Genomic DNA, 18,872 nt, shown 5'->3' with positions numbered 1-18,872 from the left:
AGCAGCTCCTCCTCCCTTGAGCCGGCTCTGCCCCCTAGTGGGGGGACAGGATGTTCTGTCCTGGTCACGTCCCTTCCCCTCCCCTGGCCTCCTGAGGTGGTGATTTAGGAGCCGGGTGTCTGCAGAGCCTTCGGACCCACTCAACACCCGGTGACCTCAAGAAGCCGCCAGCGAAACGCGTGGAGGAGACGCGGACTTCCTGCTGAGGCCCTCGCGGAGCAGCTTGAAACCTGTGAACCGTCTCACACTCTCTTAGGTGAGCACGCAGCTTAAACATGTACGTTTGACTTGTCGCTAAGGGCATGCGTAATTTCTGGGATATTGCCAGAATTTTAACACTGACCTTTCATTTGTTAATTTTCAAAATATGTTTTTATTGAAAACTCTATTTTTATTTTTAAATATATTTTATTGATTCTTCACAGAGAGGAAGGGAGAGAGATAGAGAGCTAGAAACATTGATGAGAGAGAAACATCGATCAGCTGCCCCCTGCACATCTCCTACTGGGGATGTGCCCGCAACCGAGGTACATGCCCTTGACCGGAATCGAACCCGGGACCCTTCAGTCCACAGGCCGACGCTCTATCCACTGAGCCAAACCGGTTTTGGCTATTTTTATTTTGAGAGAGAGAAACATCAGCGTGAGAGAGAAACGTCCATCTGTTGCACGCCTGGACTGGGGATCGAACTCCCAACCTGGGCATGTGCCAGACCCAGGAGTCAAAGCGGCAACACTTTGGTGTATGGGAAGACGCTCCAACCAGCTGAGCCACTCTGGCCAGGGCTAACACTGACATTTTAAAATATGTATATTTTTTATTCATTTCAGAGAGAAAAGAAGAGGGAGAGAGAGATAGAAACATCAATGAGAGAGAATCATTGATTGGCTGCCTCCTGCACGCACCCCACTGGGCATGTGCCCTTGACTGGAATTGAACCTGGGACCCTTTAGTCCGCAGGTCAACACACTATCCACTGAGCCAAGCCGGGTAGGGCAACATTAACACTTTTATTTTTTAAAAATATATTTTATTGATTTCTTACAGAGAGGAAGGGAGAGGGATAGAGTTAGAAACATTGATGAGAGAGAAACACTGATCAGCTGCCTCCTGCACACCTCCCACTGGGGATGTGCCCGCAACCAAGGTACATGCCCTTGACCAGAATCGAACCTGGGACCCTTCAGTCCACAGGCCGATGCTGTATCCACTGAGCCACACCGGTCAGGGCTGACTCTGTTTTTGAACTTCATATAAACAGAATCCTGTGTTATGTTCTCCTTCGTGCCTGGCGTCGCTCACCTAACCCTGTGTCTGTATTTGAGGGGGGCTGTTAGAGAGGTGATCAAGTTCAACTATGGACATGAAGGTGGGCCCTCATCCAATAAGATTGCTGTCTTTCTTTTTTTTTTCTTTAAACATATTTTTATTGATTTCAGAGAGGAAGGAAGAGGGGGAGAGAGAGAAAGAAACATCAATAATGAGAGAGAATCATTAATCTGCTGCCTCCTGCACGCCCCGTACTGGGGATCGAGCCCACAAGCTGGGCATGTGCCCTGACTGGGAATCAAACCTTGATCTCATGGTTCATAGTTCGATGCTCAACCTCTGAGCCATGCAGGTCGGGCTGATTGTTTATTCTCCTTCCTTCCTCCTTCTTTCCCTCCCTCTCTTCTTTCCTTTCTTCCTTCCTCCCTCCTCATCCAAGGATATTTTTCCATTGAGTTTTACAGAGAGTGGAAGGGAGGGGGAGAGACGAACAGATAGAGAGAAACATTGATGTGAGAGAGACACATCGATTAGTTGCCTCCCGCACACGCCAACCAGGACCAGGGTACGTGCTCTTGACTGGAATCGAACCCAGGACCCTCAGTCCTCAGGTAGGTGCTCTATCCACTGAGAAACACCGGCCAGGGTGATAGCTGTATTTCTAAGAAGAGATTGGGACAAAGACATGCAGAGGGCAGATGTGAAGACGTGGGGGGGGGGGGGGACAGATGTCTACGAGGAGGGCAGAGCCAGCCCTGACCTCACAGCTGGGCAGCTTGCTTTCCCCAGAACCGGGGCCTGGATGGAGGCCGAGAGGCGGTAACTCGGGGGTCAGTGCTTTGGGATGTCACCTGGGGGTGCCATGCCCTCACCTGGGCATGTTATATTCCTTAGCAGAGTCACCAGGTCCTGCCACACCCGAGGGGCGGGAACCACGCCAGGAGGCAGGGCCCTTGGGTCTCAGGCTGCCCGCCACAGGGGCTGTGCGAGACCCCAGAGCCACGAAGAAAAGGGCGGCACATGATTTCAAAGCTGGCAGAGTGAGCGGCATGCCACAGGGAGGAACGGGGCGTCATTCACACTCGCCACCCACAGCATCTGCGCACACACCGGCATCACAGCCATGGCGGCAAGAGCCGCTGCCGTGCCCACCTGCGTGTGGCCATGTGAACGCCATGCCACTCGGGAACCAGCACCCATTTCCTGGTTATGCTGAGTGTGCACGGAGCCGACGCCAGCGTCACCGCAAAGGGTGAGACTCCAACCACCTCCCAGCTGACAAGCTAGCCGCCCGATTTCACAGGTCCTCACCTGCGGGTCTCCGGGCCCTCACCTGGGGGGTCTCAGGGTCCTTATTGGGGGTCTCAGGGTCCTTATCTGGGGGGTCTCAGGGCCCTCACATGGGGGGTCTCAGGGCCCTCACCTGGGGGGTCTCAGGGTCCTTATCTGGGGGGTCTCAGGTCCTCATCTGGGGGGTCTCAGGTCCTCATCTGGGGGGCCTCAGGGCCCTCACCTGGGGGGTCTCAGGGTCCTTATCTGGGGGTCTCAGGGCCCTCACCTGGGGGTCTCAGGGCCCTCACCTGGGGGGTCTCAGGGCCCTCACCTGGGGGGTCTCAGGGTCCTTATTGGGGGTCTCAGGGTCCTTATCTGGGGGGTCTCAGGGCCCTCACCTGGGGGGTCTCAGGGCCCTCACCTGGGGGGTCTCAGGGTCCTTATCTGGGGGGTCTCAGGTCCTCATCTGGGGGGTCTCAGGTCCTCATCTGGGGGGCCTCAGGGCCCTCACCTGGGGGGGGTCTCAGGGTCCTTATCTGGGGGTCTCAGGGCCCTCACCTGGGAGGGGTCTCAGGGTCCTTATCTGGGGGGTGTCAGGGCCTCACCTGGGGGGGTGTCAGGGCCCTCACCTGGGGGGGTGTCAGGGCCCTCACCTGGGGGGTGTCAGGGCCCTTAGCTGGGGGTGTCAAGGCCTCACCTGGGGGGTCTCAGGGCCTCACCTGAGGGCTTCTGGTCCTCTCCTGGGTCTTCCCTGACAAGCGGGGGCTCTGCTGCTCAGGGCATGTAGGACTGAGGTGACTGCAGAGGAACTGCGGGCAACCCGTGTGTAACACACGGAGTTACACATTAGCAGTAAGAAGAGAAAGAAATCGCAGTGTGTGCTAGTAGGTTTTTTATTGTGTGTATATTGGTAAGTGCGTGCGTGAGCATGTGTGCGCGTGTCTGCAGACACACTCAGAAGGCAGCTTCATACAGGTTCCTGAGGTCACAGCGGCGGAGCATGTGGGCCCGGTCACTCGTCATGCGGCCCCGCCAGCCAGGAGCAGCCCTGCGCTCTGAGCTGAAATGCGGGCCTGAGTGGGAGGGACCCAGGTGGTCCCGGGAGCCTAGCGGGAGAATCGCTATTTGTACACTGTTTCCTGGACGGGCCTGTTATCCAGGGGGAGGCAAGACCCCGGAGGCCTCGGCAGGGGGGGCCAGGGGCCGGGGAGGGGTCACCAGCTTCCGGTTCTTGGGGTGGTGCTGGTCACTCCCTGTTGCTTCCTCTGCAGCCCAACCCGTCCGTCCGTCCGTCCCTCCGTCCGGCGGTCCTGTCTGCTCCCGCAGGCAGAAGGGGCAGCTTTGGACATAGGAGCTCAGGCCCTGAGGGTGCTTCCCTGCCCTGGCCTGCAGCCCTCCTCCCTTCCCTCCCTGTGAAATGTCCCCTGAAGAATGATGGCCCAGCCCTGGCCGGTGTGGCTCAGTGGATAGAGCGCCGGCCTGTGGACTGAAGGGTCCCGGGTTCGATTCCAGTCAAGGACACATGCCCAGGTTGTGGGCTCGATCCCCAATTGGGGGGGGGGGGCGTGCAGGAGGCAGCTGATCAATGGTTCTCTCTCGTCATTGATGTTTCTATCACTCTCTCCCTCTCCCCTCCTCCCTGAAATCAACTAAATATACGTAAGAAATGATGGCCTAGAGGGGTGTGAGGGGACAGAGGGCTAGAGAGGGGAGTGGGGCAGCTGGGTCCCAACTCCCCCACCCCATGTCCCCATGTCCTGGGAGAGGGAGAGGGGACAGGGGATGCCCCAGCCGGCCCTCCTGGGGGAACTGCCAGGCACTCCTAGCTTCTCAGATGGATGTAAATGTCATGTTCAGATAAAACCCTTTCTCCAGTCAGACGTCACATGCCACATAAACAGCACTCAGTGCGCTGTAGCCTCCCTCTACAGGCGCCGCGGGCGGCGTGGGGCTTTCCTGTCGATTTCTCCTGGAAAGATGCTCCGATGGCGAGGCGAGGCCTTCAACCTGAAAAGTGTGTCTCAGGGCAGGTGAGAGGGTTCTCTTCGCGAATAAGCACAAGCAACTCGCAGCCGGACGGACGGACGGTCGCAGTTTAAGGTTCCAGAACAGCCTGCGCACCGGCCAGGGCAGCCTCTGGCCTCGAAGGGGAGGTCAGACCGGACCCGCACGTTCTGCTTCTCTGTGGGCGGCCGGGTCCCGTTACTCACACACACAATGTCCTGCTGCCGAACAGAGAATAGGCACCGCGGCGGAGAGAATTTCTGCAAAAACACAAAGGGCCACCTCCCTCCAGTGACCAACCATTTCCCGGAAAATAAGAGAAGCAGAGGCAGCGTGGAAACGGCCCCAACAGCGGCTTCAGGCGTTGGAAAGGCAAACAGCGAAACCACCAGCTTCCCAAGTCGCTCCAGCTCCTTCAGCTGGAGAACAAGGCAGCTCTGAGCCCTTTGTGTGAGGGCAGCTGCTCGCCGCCCCCCGCCCCCCCACTATCCCTCTCCAGCCGCCCGGCCTCAGAACTAATAAGAGACACAGGGGAACCTCACTCTGCAGCTCAGGCCTTAAACCAGGGGGACCAGGCCTCACCGAATCGAAAGCTAACCGCTAGCTCACGTCCTCGTCCAATTTCAAATGTCTGATGATGTGGATTAAAAAAGAAACATCCTCTGTAAGGACCGCGACGGGAGGAAAAGGCTGGCGCGCTCTCCAAGGGGGACGGGGCGGGGCGGGGCGGGATGTGAGGTTGCTGGTTTCTCAAAGCGCGATCGTCGGGAAAACAGCTGCAGAGGGTTCGCCGAGGGTCCAGAAGCGCGCGGGGCGGGCCAGGCTTCCGCTCCCGCAGGAGGCGCTCGGCGGCGGCTGGACGGCTCCACAGGCGGGTGCGGGCTCCGGGCTTCGCCGTCGCGAAGGTGGCCGCGCATTAGCCGATGAACCTCTCCGACGGCCCGGTCCCCGGGGCGCTCGCGGGCGCCGCGCGGGCCTCCGCCTCGGGCGGGGCCAGGGCCTCCATCTCGCGCACCACCTGCGTGAACACCTGGTCCACCATCCGCTTGCTCTTGGCCGTGACCTCCAGGAACGGGCAGCGCCACTCGCGGGCCAGCGCGCGGCCCCGCGCCGTCAGCACCTGGCGCTCGGCGTCCAGGTCGGCCTGGGTGCCCACGAGCACGAGCGGCACGGCCCGGGCGCCCCGCAGGCGGCCCATGCGCTCCCGCAGCGGCCGCACCGCCGCGAAGGAGGCCTCGCTGCGCACGCTGTACAGCACCACGAAGCCGTCGCTGTTGCGGATGTACAGGTCCCGGAGCGTGACCAGGTGCTCGGCGCCCACCGTGTCCACGATCTCCAGCAGCGCGGGCGCCGCGTTCACCTCGATGAGCTTGCTGAACAGCTCCTCCACCGCCGGCTCGCAGCGCTCGGGGAAGCGGCCGCACGCGAACTGCGTGGCCAGCGCCGTCTTGCCCACGGCCGCGCTGCCCAGCAGCACCACCCGGTAGCCCTTGGCGGGTCGCGGCACCAGCCCGGCCATGGCGCACGCCCTGCGCGGCGGCGGGAGGCGAGGAATGGCGCGCGGGGCGGGGGAGGGGCGGCGGGGGAGGGGAGGGACCCAGCGCAGGGGAGGGGACGCGGGGAAGGGGGGCCCCGGGTGGGGCCGCGCCGGCGGTCGGGCGGGCGTCTGCGTTAGCTCAGGCCCCGATCTGCGCCCCCCCCCCCCCCCCCCCCCGCGCTTGGGGCTCACCCCGCCCCCGCTCCTCGTCCCTCTCGGGTGTCTGCCAGCCCCGGGCCTGGAGGCTCCACGTACTCCCCTCCCCACCCCCCCCAGCTCGCCCCTCAACCCAGACTCTGATCCCTCTCGGCCTTCCTCCCACCGTCCTGGGACGCAGCTGCCCTCCGTCCAGGCCCCGGCTCGCCTCCCGAGAAGAGCCCCTGGGTCTGCCCAGGAAGGTAACCCGATCCTTCCACGTCGCCCCGGAATGCAGCTTTCCCCACCCCTTCCCCACCCGAGTCTGCCTGGTGGCCGGGAGCCAGGCTGGCCTCGCTGAAGGTCAGGCCTGACTGGCTGCACAGCTGGGCCCTCTCCAGGCAGGGAGGCCCAGAGAGGGGGAGGCCCAGAGAGGGGGAGGGCTCAGAATGGGGGAGGGCCCAGAGAGGGGGAGGGCCCAGAGAGGGGGAGGGCCCAGAGAGGGGAGTCCCAGAGAGGGGGAGTCCCAGAGAGGGGGAGTCCCAGAGAGGGGGAGTCCCAGAGAGGGGGAGGCCCAGAGAGGGGGAGGGCCCAGAGAGGGGGAGGCCCTAGAGAGGGGGAGGCCCAGAGAGGGGGAACCTGGAGGGAGCTTCAGAGGAAGGCCCCTCCTGCGCCGTCCCTCCTTCCCCTCCTCTGCCTCCCCCCAGCCCCTCTCTGGCTGCGCAGGCCCAGGGGACTTTGCTAAAAGGTCATTCACACTTCACCGCCCCCAGGACCCGCCCTGCTTTCCACCGGCCTCCTGGCCTAGAGCGTAACTCACCATCCACCTGCTCCCTTCGCCTTGAAGAGTGCACCTGTGCGTGAAGGTGAGCTCCTGGGGGTGGGGAGGCTGGGGGTGGGGAGGCCGGGGCGAGGACCGGGGGCTGGGCAGAGAGCCCTGGGATTGGTCACCCGAGGAAACCCCACCTCTTCTCCTGGCAGCAGATGCCTTAGGACTTGAGGGCGGGGTGGGGGCTGCAGGGGAGGTACCCAGCTTCCCCTTTCCCTGCCCGACCCCCTCCGACGCTGACCCAGCCGGAACGCCCGGCCTCTGGCAGCACAGGCCGGAGGTGAAGTCCAAGGGCCGAGGCTGCATCTTCCCTGGGGCACCAGTCTCTCCCGTGGAGCATGAGCCCGCGGCCAGCACAGCCCACACCGGGTTTCTAAACAGAGGGCCCTGCCGGGCTCTGCCCGCCACATAACGAACTGAAAGCCAGTTGGAAAGACGGGGCGGCAGACACCCTCGGAGGAACGCGGCTCAGGCCCGGCTTCAGCAGCTCCCACGGGTGACTGCGGAGGGGACACAGCGGGCAGCCCTGGGAGCCAGCGCCGTGGAGGCCCCGGGCCGTGCAAGCTCCTGCAGGAAGGCAGGGCTGGGCCTGAGCAGAGATGTGAAGTCATTACGCTTTAGGTGTTTAAGAAATAATTTGTTGTTGTTGTGAATCCTCACCCGAGGATATTTCTCCATTGGTTTTTAGGGAGAGTGGACGAGAGAGGGAGAGACAGAGAAACATCGATGTGAGACACACAACCTTGGTTGCCTCCTGCACCAGCCCTGACCAGGGCCTCGACCAGGGAAGAGCCTGCAACCGAGGTACATGCCCTTGCCCGGAATCGAACCTGAGACCCTTTGGTCCTCCGGCCAACACTATCCACTGAGCCAAACTGGCTAGGGCCTAACTCTTTTTTTAAAAAAAATGTTTTTCCTGATTTTTTTTTTTTTTTTAGAGAGAGGGAGAGGGATAGAAACATCAACGAGAAATCTCATCAATCGGCTGCCTCCTGCACAGCTTCTACAGGGGGTCAAGCCCACAACCCGGACATGTGCCCTGACCAGGAGTCCAACCGGTGACCTCTTGGTTCCTGGGTCGATGCTCAAACATTGAGCTACACCGGCGAGGCCGAGCTCTCTTAATTTACGTTCCCTCCAAAAGCAGAATCTATGACATGAGACATGATCTTACGGGCAAACCGTTTACTTTTGGAAATGATGTCGAGGGTCAGGAATGGGGCCTTGGAAGAGAGAAACCGGTGACCTGCTGGGGCCAGAGGCGAGGCACTGCGGGTGCAGGTCTGAGCAGAGAGCTCACCCCGTGTTTGCGCGATGACGGAGGGACTGGCTGCAGAGTCGGCCTGGCTCACCTGCTCAGCGGGTGGCAGAAATGAGGCCCCGGGACCCGCAGTCTAGGTACCGTCTGGCCTCCAGCCCCAACAGATGCAGGGAGGGAGGAGGGCGAGTTTGCTGCCCCCTCCTGGGGGCGGCGTGGCCCCTCCCTGCGTGGGGTTCTCCTGCCCGCAGATGCTGCCCGCGCTGGCCCCGCACCGGGGCAGCGGGTCTGGAGAGCGTGATCTGTTTTAGACCCGAGTTCTTTCGGGAGCCGCTGTAGAGAAGTCCCAGGACACACAAGGAAAACCCCTCAGATGAGAGGCAGTGGAGCCCAGCAGTGACAGCGCGTCCAGCAAACAGCAGGTCTGCGCTCAGGGCCCAGCGGTGGGAGAGAGCAGCGGGCAGGGGGCAGGGGGCAGGGGGCAGGGCCCCTCCCCTGGGCCCACGGGGCTTCCCCGAAGGAGCACAGAGACCCGAGCCGGCCAGGGAGAGTGAGCCGTGGGCCAGGCGGGTGGGGGTGGCGTCACAGGTGCCGGCCGGGCCTCCGCGGGTCTCTGTGCTCCGGCTCCTCCAGGACCAGACCTTTGGGCCTGGCGCCCCGGTGCCCTGCACAGCACGGAGCTGGGCGCACCAGGTATGGCCATGGCCGGGCACGGCCGGCACCCAGGAGCCCGGGCTCCCGACATCCCCTCGGAGGCCCGGATTGGGCCTGAGGGAGCCCAGCTGTGTGATGTCAGAGAGGAAGGGAGAGGAACAGATAAAAGCATCAATGATGAGAGAATCATTGATCAGCTGCCTCCTGGACGCCCCCCCCCCCCACTTCCCTTCCCTGCCCCACTGGGGATTGAGCCGCAACCTGGGCTTGTGCCCTCATTGGGAATCGAACCGTGATCTCCTGGTTCATGGATCGATGCTCAACCACTGAGCCACGCTGGCCGGGTGCACCTTGGATCACACCTGGGTGTCGAAGCTGTACCACCTCACAGGATCTGTGACCCGGCCTGTCTTTCTAACCCTGGACTAGGACAGGGATAAAGCAAAGCATGATGGGAAACACCAGCACCCACTTTCCCCCTGAGACAGCGATGCTTTGCATGGGCTCCCATGTGTGCCCATAAAGTGAAGTGCTATCCAGACGGGACATTTTTCCTCATGTGGGGACGGGCTGTTTCCCCGGGAACATTCCTCTGCTCGACCTGATCTCGAGCCTCCGGGGCCTGGGAATGGCCTGGGAAGCTGGGAGATGGAGGCCCCCGCTTGCCTGTTCCCCGCACTCTGGGTACGGGGGACCCCGGAGGTGGAGAAGCATCATCCAGGACACAGGGTAGAGTAGACCCTGTCCCACCACATTCATCGTTTAACCAGTTCTACGTCTAAGTGATTTCCAAATAGATTTCCCCTACTCCCCCCCTTTTAAAAATATATTTTTATTGATTTCAGGGAGGAAGGGAGATGGAGATAGAAACATCAATGATGAGAGAGAACCATTGATCAGCTGCCTCCAGCACGCCCCCAACTGGGGATCAAGCCCACAACCCAGGCATGTGCCCTTGACCAGAATTGAACCCGCCACCCTTCAGTCCGCAGGCTGACGCTCTAGACACTGAGCCAAACCGGCCAGGGCCCTTTTCCTCCTTTTTCAGTAGTTTACATTAACCAGTTTGCTTTTTACCCACAGCCTTTGAGCACTCCTGTTGCTAATCACTCTGGAGCCACATTCCTGCTGGGAATCTCTGTCCTCGCCAGGATGTCAAGGGCTGATGGGCGCCTGTCCGCGGAGAGGAAGTGGAGCCGTCTTCCTGTTTCTCTTTTCTTCACTGTCAGTCCCCAAGTAGGGACGCATCCCGCGCTGCCCTTGCTGAGTGAGCTCTGCTGGTGAGGGACGAAGGGGCCCGGCTCCCGTGATTCCACCGGGAAATGGAGCTGCCTGACTTAGGGCCGAGCCGCAGAAGCTGTGCCCGGGCCCGGAAGGCAGGGCTGCTGGGAGCCTGAGCTTCTCTTACCTGCTAACATAAAAGCAAGCATCACCTAGCATTCTCGTTGGAACAACACTTATCTGTCAGTTGAGGGCAAGCATAGGTTGGCTATAAATACACAAGTTTGGCAAAAATCAATGAGAGCTTTCTAAGGGAATCAATGGTCTATGTATATACATGTTTATATACATACTAGTGGCCCGGTGCACGAATTTGTGCACATTGAAAGGAAATTAATTAGAGGAAATATTTTAATATCGCTATTTGCCCTTTCTCTATAACAGAAGTGTCAACCAAATTCACAATCAACAAGGACAGATGGAAACACTTGTGCAATTGGCACTAGTGAGAGTTATATGTATCATGCATGTGCTAGTCAACTTAGCCTTTTATATATATATAGAATGAACTTGCTTAGTTAGACCTGCTTTCTGATTTAGCTAAACTTTTTCCAGCCCAGTGAAGCACCCCAACTTCTCTTTCAGGTAATCGTCAGCAACACAACATTAAGTATCAACATGAAGCAGATTATCATTGTAGATTACGCAGGGAGAACAAAGGGTGAAATATTTACCTGCAGCAGTGTTTGACTATATTCTGCGCAGTGAGAAAACCTGAAGTCATTTTCAAGGTCCACCATTTCTTCTTTTCAGTCAGGTCAAGTTTCTAGGCATTCTAAATCTCCATTTTCCAGGTAATGAAAAGAAAATGTGGTTCCACTGAGTCTCCTATCTACCTACTCCAGGACTTCTGTGAGCATCAAATGAGATGAGGTGTGGGAAAACACTTCACGGACATTTGGTTAAAATGTAAAATGTTTGCACCTGGCTATGAAGCAAGTCGTGTTCCTGGGCTGAAGAAACTCCCAGGAGGCTAGTTGCTAGGGAGAGGAAGCCAGGCGTTGCTATGTGATGTAATTACCTGGTGCTGACCACGTTTTTAGGCTGGGCAGGGCCATGGGCTGCATTTTGCGCCAGGGGGTCTGGGCAGCGTAGGCTGCAATTTGGTGGGCTGTCACTCCAGGGAGGAGGTGGGGGCTGTGTCCCACTTGGGGGAAGCTGAGTGCTGCTTGTGGGTGCCAGGTCTGTGGTGCCATTTATCTGTAAATGGCCAGTGCGCGTCATGGCAGCTCCTGCGCTCAGTGTCTGCCCCTGGTGGTCAGTGTGCATCATAGCGACTGGACAGATGGACACCTAGCATATTAGCCATATATATATATATATATATATATATATATAGATGTGTGTGTGTGTGTGTGTGTGTGTGTACATATAAACACACTCCCTCCTCTTCCTCTGGTTGGTTGATAAACATGTGGCTGGATGCTTCTTTCCCGAGGTGTGTCTGACCTTTTCCCATTTTCTCACTTTCCTGCTCTCCCCAGGGGGAGCCCCTCTGGTGCCACAGGTGACCCCGCCCACTCTGCAGGCAGACCTCAGCCCTGAGCGGTCACGTGGATGTTTACCACCCCCCAGAGCGCGCAGCACCCAGCCAGTGCAGAGAGGTGGGGCCCTGGAGCTCAGGAGGGCCTGGTTTGTGTGCTCCCTCAGCAACAGGATCCCGTGGCACAGCCCCGGGGGGACCACCCCCTGGGTTGGGTGGTATGTGAGTGAGAAGTCAGAGTTGGGAGCAACTGGGGGAGTGAAGGATAGGACACGGGGAAGGGAGGGCGATGCCCAGCATGGTCTGGGGGAAGGGGACAGAGGGGATGAGAGGAGGAGCACAGAGACTTTGGTGGGGGAGGAGCGTGAACAGTGTGCTGAGCATTGTAGGGTGGAGGTGTCTTTGGGACCTCCAAGCTGGGAACAGATCTGGGGGTTCCCAGGAGAGTCCTGGGCTAGTGGTGCTGGGAGCCTTCTGGGAAGATGGCAGTGAAAGCTGTGGGTACGACCAGCTTGTCTGGGGCTGGAGGGGGGTGAGGGCGGGTGGGGTGCACCCCCCTGGTGAGTCACATGGAATACATAGTCCGCAGAAGGACGGGTGTAGCTGGTGTGGAGGCTGAGGGAGGGAGGTTCACAAAGGTAGGTCAGCGGGGTGGATGCCAGAGGTGCCAGGGGGCTGAGAAGTTGTGGGAGGCAGGCAGACCAGTTGCCCAGGCCCTGCCAAGACCCAGGGACAGGGGTGTCGGGGGGACCTGGGATGAGAACAGTCAGCTAAGAGGGGTGGGCACATTCCAGATCCATTCCAGACCCAGGTTCAGGGGAGCGATCACCTGTGGGAAGTGGAGAGTGGAGGGGTCCAGCCCGCACCCCAGGTTTTGGCTTCTGTGATTGACAGCTGGTGGCCTTGGATAAGCAGGGAGCCCAGAGGAGTCAGGGACAATGGAGAAGCCTGCAGCCCAGGCAGGGGGTCTAATGCAGCGACCTCAGGCCTGAAGCTCAGGAGCGGTCAGTGCTAGGGAGCAGGTGGTTCAGCCCTGCAGAGGGTCGGGGGGGGGGTGGCCTCCACGGTGGAACCCGGGAGCGAGCACACAGGGAACTCCAATGAGTGTTTGTGGAAAGGATGAGGGGGGACCCAGGGACCGGCCAGTGTGCGCCCTGAAGAGCTGTCCCAGAGGGGAGAGAATCAGGGGACAGAGGCTGAGAGCTCCCAGGGGTGACCGGTCAGGTTCAGACCCTGCAACAGCCAATGGCGGAGGGGAGGCGGCCTGCAGGGGTCCACACGCTCAGTTTGGCTCCCATCTTTGGGGAGGGCAGCTCGCAGAGGGGGCGGCTCCCCCAGGGTCAGGGCCTTGGAAAGAAGGGGAAAGGAGGCCACAGGAAGCACCTAACAGAAGAGGCTGGTGAGGTAGGAGGGACATGCAGGCGGCAGCTGGACGGGCCGCCATGAGGTCAGGTCAGGGGGGATCTTCACCTGCCGTCCTCCTCCCTCCTCGGACTCTTCCTAGTTGAGTGGCCTTGGAAAACCCAAGGATCATTTTAAGCTGAGCTCCTGCTGTGATAGAAATCCCAAATCAAAATGGGATTCCACTTAGAGGGACTTAAATACACCAAGGCCTGGGAAGAGGGGCTGCCTGGGAAATAGGAAACGTGGCTTCCCCTTCTCTGGCCTCCTGGCTGAGGGAGGTCTGCATTCCAGGGGCCCAGGGCCCGGGGGCGGACGCGGGGAGCCCGGAGCCCGGGCATCGCTGCCAGTGACGAGCGGTGAGGAAATCCAGGACTCAATGCTACTCCAACTCATTTTATTACCATCCCATCCTTGTGTTCCAGAATCAATGGCTAATCAGTACAGGTCACAGAACTCAGAGAGAGAACACATTTGTACACCCAGTTCTTTGTCAGCACATTAAGGCCAAAGGAAAATCTCTTTATAGAGCCCCGGTCCCCAGGCCAAGCCCATCCCAGGAGAGCACCTTAGTAAACCGGAAACCATGTGTCAGGAACCGGCCATATACACACTAGAGGTGTGACTCCCAAAGAGAAAGATTGATGCCAACTGATGTCAATATAGGCTGTCCCCCAAAAAGGTAAAGAGAGGTAGGGCTGCTGATGGAAAATGAGTCCCCATTGGATGTAAATATGTGCTGTCCCCCAAAAAGGTAAAGAGAGCTCGGGCTGCTGATGGACAATGAGTCCCCATTGGATGTAAATATGGGCTGTCCCCCAAAAAGGTAAAGAGATGTTGGGCTGCTGATGGAAAATGAGTCCACATTGGATGTAAATATAGGCTGTCCCCCAAAATGGTAAAGAGAGGTTGGGCTGCTGATGGACAATGAGTCCCCATTGGATGTAAATATGGGCTGTCCCCCAAAAAGGTAAAGAGAGGTCGGGCTGCTGATGGACAATGAGTCCCCATTGGATGTAAATATGGGCTGTCCCCCAAAAGGTAAAGAGAGGTTGGGCTGCTGATGGACAATGAGTCCCCATTGGATGTAAATATGGGCTGTCCCCAAAAAGGTAAAGAGAGCTCGGGCTGCTGATGGACAATGAGTCCCCATTGGATGTAAATATGGGCTGTCCCCCAAAAAGGTAAAGAGAGCTCGGGCTGCTGATGGACAATGAGTCCCCATTGGATGTAAATATGGGCTGTCCCCCAAAAAGGTAAAGAGAGCTCGGGCTGCTGATGGATAATGAGTCCCCATTGGATGTAAATATGGGCTGTCCCCGAAAAAGGTAAAGGGAGGTCGGGTTGCTGATGGACAATGAGTCCCCATTGGATGTAAATATGGGTTGTCCCCCAAAAAGGTAAAGAGAGGTTGGGCTGCTGATGGACAATGAGTCCCCATTGAATGTAAATACAGGCTGTCCCCCAAAACAGGTACAAAGAGGTCAGATAATTGATGGAAAATTCTCTCCATTGAATGTACATGTAGTATCCCCCCAAAATGTAGACACATTAACAGCTGATAACGCACTTAATTTTCACTCCGTTTCAGTTTGAACAGATTTGAAGAAATCAGTGAAGACGGTAAGATTTGAACGAAGACTATGTCTCCACAAGACTTTTTATGGGGACACAGAAAAGATAAAGTTGAGGGGACCCAACACCAAGCAGTCGAGGATTCAAGGGCAGCTATTGAGAGAGATGCGTACAAACACCGAACCGAAGGAACGATTCTTGATGTTTGCGGCTCCGTGGCCACGTCAGTTCTGGTGCAGGCGCTGCTGCTGCTGAAGCAATGGAACTGCAAACACCGAGAATCGCTGCCTTCAGTGTTTCTGCGCATCCTCTGTCCACAGCGGCCCTGGATGCCTGGACTGGGGCCCGTTCGGGACCAGACACTTCATCCTGGATGTGTCCCCATCACAAAGTCCAGAGGATACATCTTCTTGGTTCCAAGCTGAGTCTGGCTTCACCCATTATATCAAATCCGCTCACCCTGAAAAGGAGGGAAAACTGAGTTCTCAGCTGTTAAAGTGCGTGTACATTTGGTGGACAGCCAGCCTGTGGTACATCCATTTGGGGGACACCTCAAAACACATATATTTCATGAGTGCCTACACGGGTATGGAATGTAGTAAATTGGGTTTCTATCCCGGGGAGTGACTCAGAAACAAAGACTCAAAGTGTCATCCTCGATGGTGGACACCGGGGGCTACAGCCGCGTTACCGACCAGGCTGCACCCGCCTCTCGCACACGCTCCCCTCTGCACACTGTGGCCTCTGCTGGGAGGGGGCGGGCAGGGCTTCTCTGCGCCAGGCGGGGCAGAGCCCATGATGGTAGAAAAGTGAACCCGGGGGCAGGTCCGGGGCCCAGGAGCCAGCTGGAGAGAGGCACAGCCTGAGGCCACCTGCCTGGATGGCCCCGGGCTCAGGAGTGTGGGGCCCAGGCCTGGCTCGGCAATGCTCTGGGGTAACAGTGAGCCCGACTCCAAGGTCCACCCAGGGCTGCGAGGTCTTGGTCGTCTGGCCGGTCTGGGCTTCCCTGTTCCAAAGTCGCTCCCGGCCCCTCAGGCCGATGGGAGAAGGGGCCCTGGTGGTCAGAAGGGGCGTCAGGAGTTTGAAGGCTCAGGGCCTGCGGGTCCAAAAGACCAGTCACCCACGGCCACGCTCATCGTCTGAGCTCCACCTGCTGGTCCCACGCAGCTGTGGCGACGCCCGCCTTCTCTCTAAGTTGTTCCCATGACTGACGTTCTCAGGGCCCCGTTGGCGTGGGAGCCACTTCGGGTGACTTGCGTGGGCTCTTGGCAGGGAGCCCCTCTCTGTGGTCCTGCCCTGGACCCGTCGGGCTCTGAGAAGCTGACACTGCCAGGACAGGGGCCACGGTGGCCACTTGCCCTGAACGTCCGGGGCTGAGGCCGCGTCCTGGCAGCCGGGGCTGCAGTCACTGTGTGGTGCTGGGGCTGGAGCTGCTGCGGCCGCCACCTCCCGTGGCCATGGCGGGGCCGTGGCGGAGGCTGCAGGGGAGCCAGCCTCTCCTCCTTTGGGGGAGCCAGTGAGAAGCGCCTCCTGTCCAGTGGTTGGCACTGGGGACCCTGGCGGTGAAGGAGCTGGGGCAGAGGGTGTGGCTGGCTGTTTCTGCCCCTCGAGTCCTCTGAACCCCCGCCTTCAGGTGACTCCTGTTTGCCGGCCTGTGGCCTGCGGTCCCAAGCAGCTGGGCTGAGGCTAGGCTGACCGCCCTATTTAGGGACAGGCACCAGCGGGCAGCTGTGTGGGAGGTGGGGGGGCAAGGGGGGAATGGGGTGGCCTGGCTCTGCCCAGAGAAAGGCTCTGGGGAGGCAGGGCTGCCTCAGGGCGCACTGGGTGGGCCTCGGGCTCAGCAGGTCTCAAGTTGGGCTTCACATACCGCCCCTCCATCAGCAGCTTCCCCCGCTGGGGCTGACAGTCCTCCTGCGGGCACAGAGCTGGAGGGCATCCTCCCTTTGCTCCTGGCAGGTGCGCCTGCCTGGCCCCCGGTGGTCAGGAGATAAAGGTGTTTCTGAGCAGGTACCTTGGCAGGTCATCGGGCACCTGGGAGTGTCCTACAGAGAAGAGAGGAAGGATGGAGAGGACGGAGTGAGGGCAGGAGGGTTCTCGGAGAGCCCTCCCCTCCCAGGGCCGCCCCTCACAGGCCACATGGCCAGGACCAAAGTTTCCACTCCTGCTCAGGCTGTTCACAGCCTAGCGTCACCCCAGCTCCCGCAGCGCCTTTGGTCAGGACACCAGGCCTGGGTGCTGGGTCAGCAGAGGCATCTGAGTGGTCAAGGCTGCCTCCGTGGAGGGCCACTCCCTTCAGTATCGGGTCCCCAGGGCCTGGGGCAGAGAAGGACAGTGAGAAAAGGGGCTGCAACACCCCATGCCAAGGGGGGGCGACCACACCGAGGCCTAGCAGCAGAGGCAGCGGGGCCCACGGAGCCCAGGGACAGAGGTGGGGCTGCGCCTCACGGGCTGTGGTCTGATTGGGAGGCCCTGGCCGCAGGCCTGAGCGGAGGCCACCACTCTACCCATCGCTCACAGGGCGGGCTCTGAGCAGCTGGGAGAACTTGGGGGACCAACTCATGAGGCTGCACCAAATGTTGGCACAAGGCCAACACATAACTCCTGGGCACACCTGCTGTGAGACACTGTGTCCTCAGATCCCTGATTTCAAAGCACCCTGACCTGAGTCTGCCTAGGACCACTCCACACCTGTGGTCCGGGCCCTCACGGTCCAGGAGGGCACCCTTAGGATTTGAGAACCAAGTTGGTTACCACCCGAACAACCCTCTGTTTAAGAAGTCCTCCTCTCCGCATGGTGACTTTGACTGCACCATGAGTTTACCTGGTATTTTGTGCTTTTTGCAATCTCTGAATTTTCTACCATGAACGTATACTCTTGTCAAAGCTAAACAGAATCCCAATTAAAAAAAAAAACAAAAAAAAAAACAAAAAAACAAAACAAAACAAAACAAAAAAACATGAGGGCAAAACCCCGAAAAGACCTGCAACTACCTCATCGTGGGACAGGCGATGGGCTCTCCAATCCCAGTGGCACAGGCGTGTGGTGGAGCTCCGGGAGCACGAGGACAGGCTGTTTGCACAGCGTCGGGCTCCAGGCAGCCCCGGGGCTGTGGGCCCGGAGCCACACCCACTGTGGGGATTGCGGGCCCCTCCTCACTCTCCCAGGACCTGCCCCCCTGCCCCTCAGCCACTCAATGTCACACCCACCATGAAGTCTGAAGCACCCAAATCTTACCGCTTGACATCAGGCCTCCACTGCGTGGCGTCACCTGGAGGAGCAGAGCGGCGGACACAGCCAAGCCAGAGAGACCTCGTTTTTCCAACTGCACCCACGGGAGACAGGCCGAGGGAGGACCAGGCCGTGCCAGCCCAGGAGTTTCAGCCGGTGCAAGAGGCCAAGTAGGGGACACATCAAGCCACTAAGTCAGGGCGATGGTGACTCCTGCTTTGGCGTGGCCTTGTTGTCATGGCGACTGAGGTTTCCATTAGGTTCAGGATTTTTCTTCTTCCAAGCGAACTGGTTTTCTTTGGGCTTTGGTTGTTGTTGTTGTTGTTGTTGGAGTTTTTTTGTTCTTTTAAAAGAAACTTAAAAAATTTTCAGAAATAAAGGGTATATGATCAAGACAGGGATAAAGGGAAAGGATTATAAATCTTCGTGGTCGGAAAAAAGGGAGAGGCAAGTTAGGGAGGAGAGGGTGGGTGCATTAAATGCAGCATTTCATGACATTAGACCAAGCAGAGCTGGCCACTGGAGGCTTGTCTTTGACCGCAACATGCTTCTTTCTGCTCCAAAGGGCACTCTTTCGTTGTTCCGTTGCTAAATTGTCATCCCGGATAACCAAGGGAGGAAGGATCAAAAAACAGAAAACAGCAAGTAAATGAACTGAATAATGGACAAATGACGCTACATTCGCCAAATGTACTTGGGAAGTCAGAATCCAGTCCAGCCCGGGAGAGACGGCAATATTCCCCCCAGCACACCCAGCATCAGGGCCCGGTGAACCCTTTCTGCTCGGACTCCAGTCAAGTGTTGGAGTGGCAGCTGGAGCCAGGGCTCCACGTAGCACAAGAGGAGCATTCTGTACTGCTCAAGGAGTGGATGTCTTAGACTGCTTTTCCATTTCCATGGGTTACATTATTAAGCAAGGGTGTTTATTGATGTAGGGGGCAGCTT

At 58.5% G+C, this 18,872-nt stretch overlaps 1 protein-coding gene and 2 long non-coding RNA genes across 3 annotated transcripts; 2 read left to right on the top strand and 1 right to left on the bottom strand.

Moving 5' to 3' along the window:
• Nucleotides 1-3,416: 3,416 nt before the first annotated feature.
• Nucleotides 3,417-6,118, bottom strand: LOC118655062 (ras-related protein Rap-2c-like). Its single transcript, XM_036306497.1, has one exon. It carries the CDS (start codon nt 6,062-6,064, stop codon nt 5,462-5,464), a length of 603 nt encoding a protein of 200 aa, XP_036162390.1. The 5' UTR covers nt 6,065-6,118; the 3' UTR covers nt 3,417-5,461.
• Nucleotides 6,119-6,306: 188 nt separating this feature from the next.
• Nucleotides 6,307-7,786, top strand: LOC118655007. The gene is made up of 3 exons (XR_004967177.1): nt 6,307-6,480; nt 6,991-7,083; nt 7,735-7,786. It is a non-coding gene; the product is annotated as an uncharacterized LOC118655007 (long non-coding RNA).
• Nucleotides 7,787-8,047: 261 nt separating this feature from the next.
• Nucleotides 8,048-10,804, top strand: LOC118655033. Its single transcript, XR_004967189.1, has 3 exons — nt 8,048-8,444; nt 8,616-8,726; nt 10,042-10,804. It is a non-coding gene; the product is annotated as an uncharacterized LOC118655033 (long non-coding RNA).
• Nucleotides 10,805-18,872: the final 8,068 nt, after the last annotated feature.

Source organism: Myotis myotis, unplaced genomic scaffold (genome assembly GCF_014108235.1).
Source record: "Myotis myotis isolate mMyoMyo1 unplaced genomic scaffold, mMyoMyo1.p scaffold_m19_p_41, whole genome shotgun sequence".
NCBI lineage: Eukaryota > Metazoa > Chordata > Mammalia > Chiroptera > Vespertilionidae > Myotis > Myotis myotis.
The sequence above is the reverse complement of the archived record's forward strand: the minus strand, read 5'-3'. Positions and strand labels throughout refer to the sequence as shown.

Excerpts from the sequence above, each read along its gene's own strand:
- LOC118655062 (XM_036306497.1), bottom strand. The coding sequence starts at position 6,064 with ATGGCCGGGCTGGTGCCGCGACCCGCCAAGGGCTACCGGGTGGTGCTG.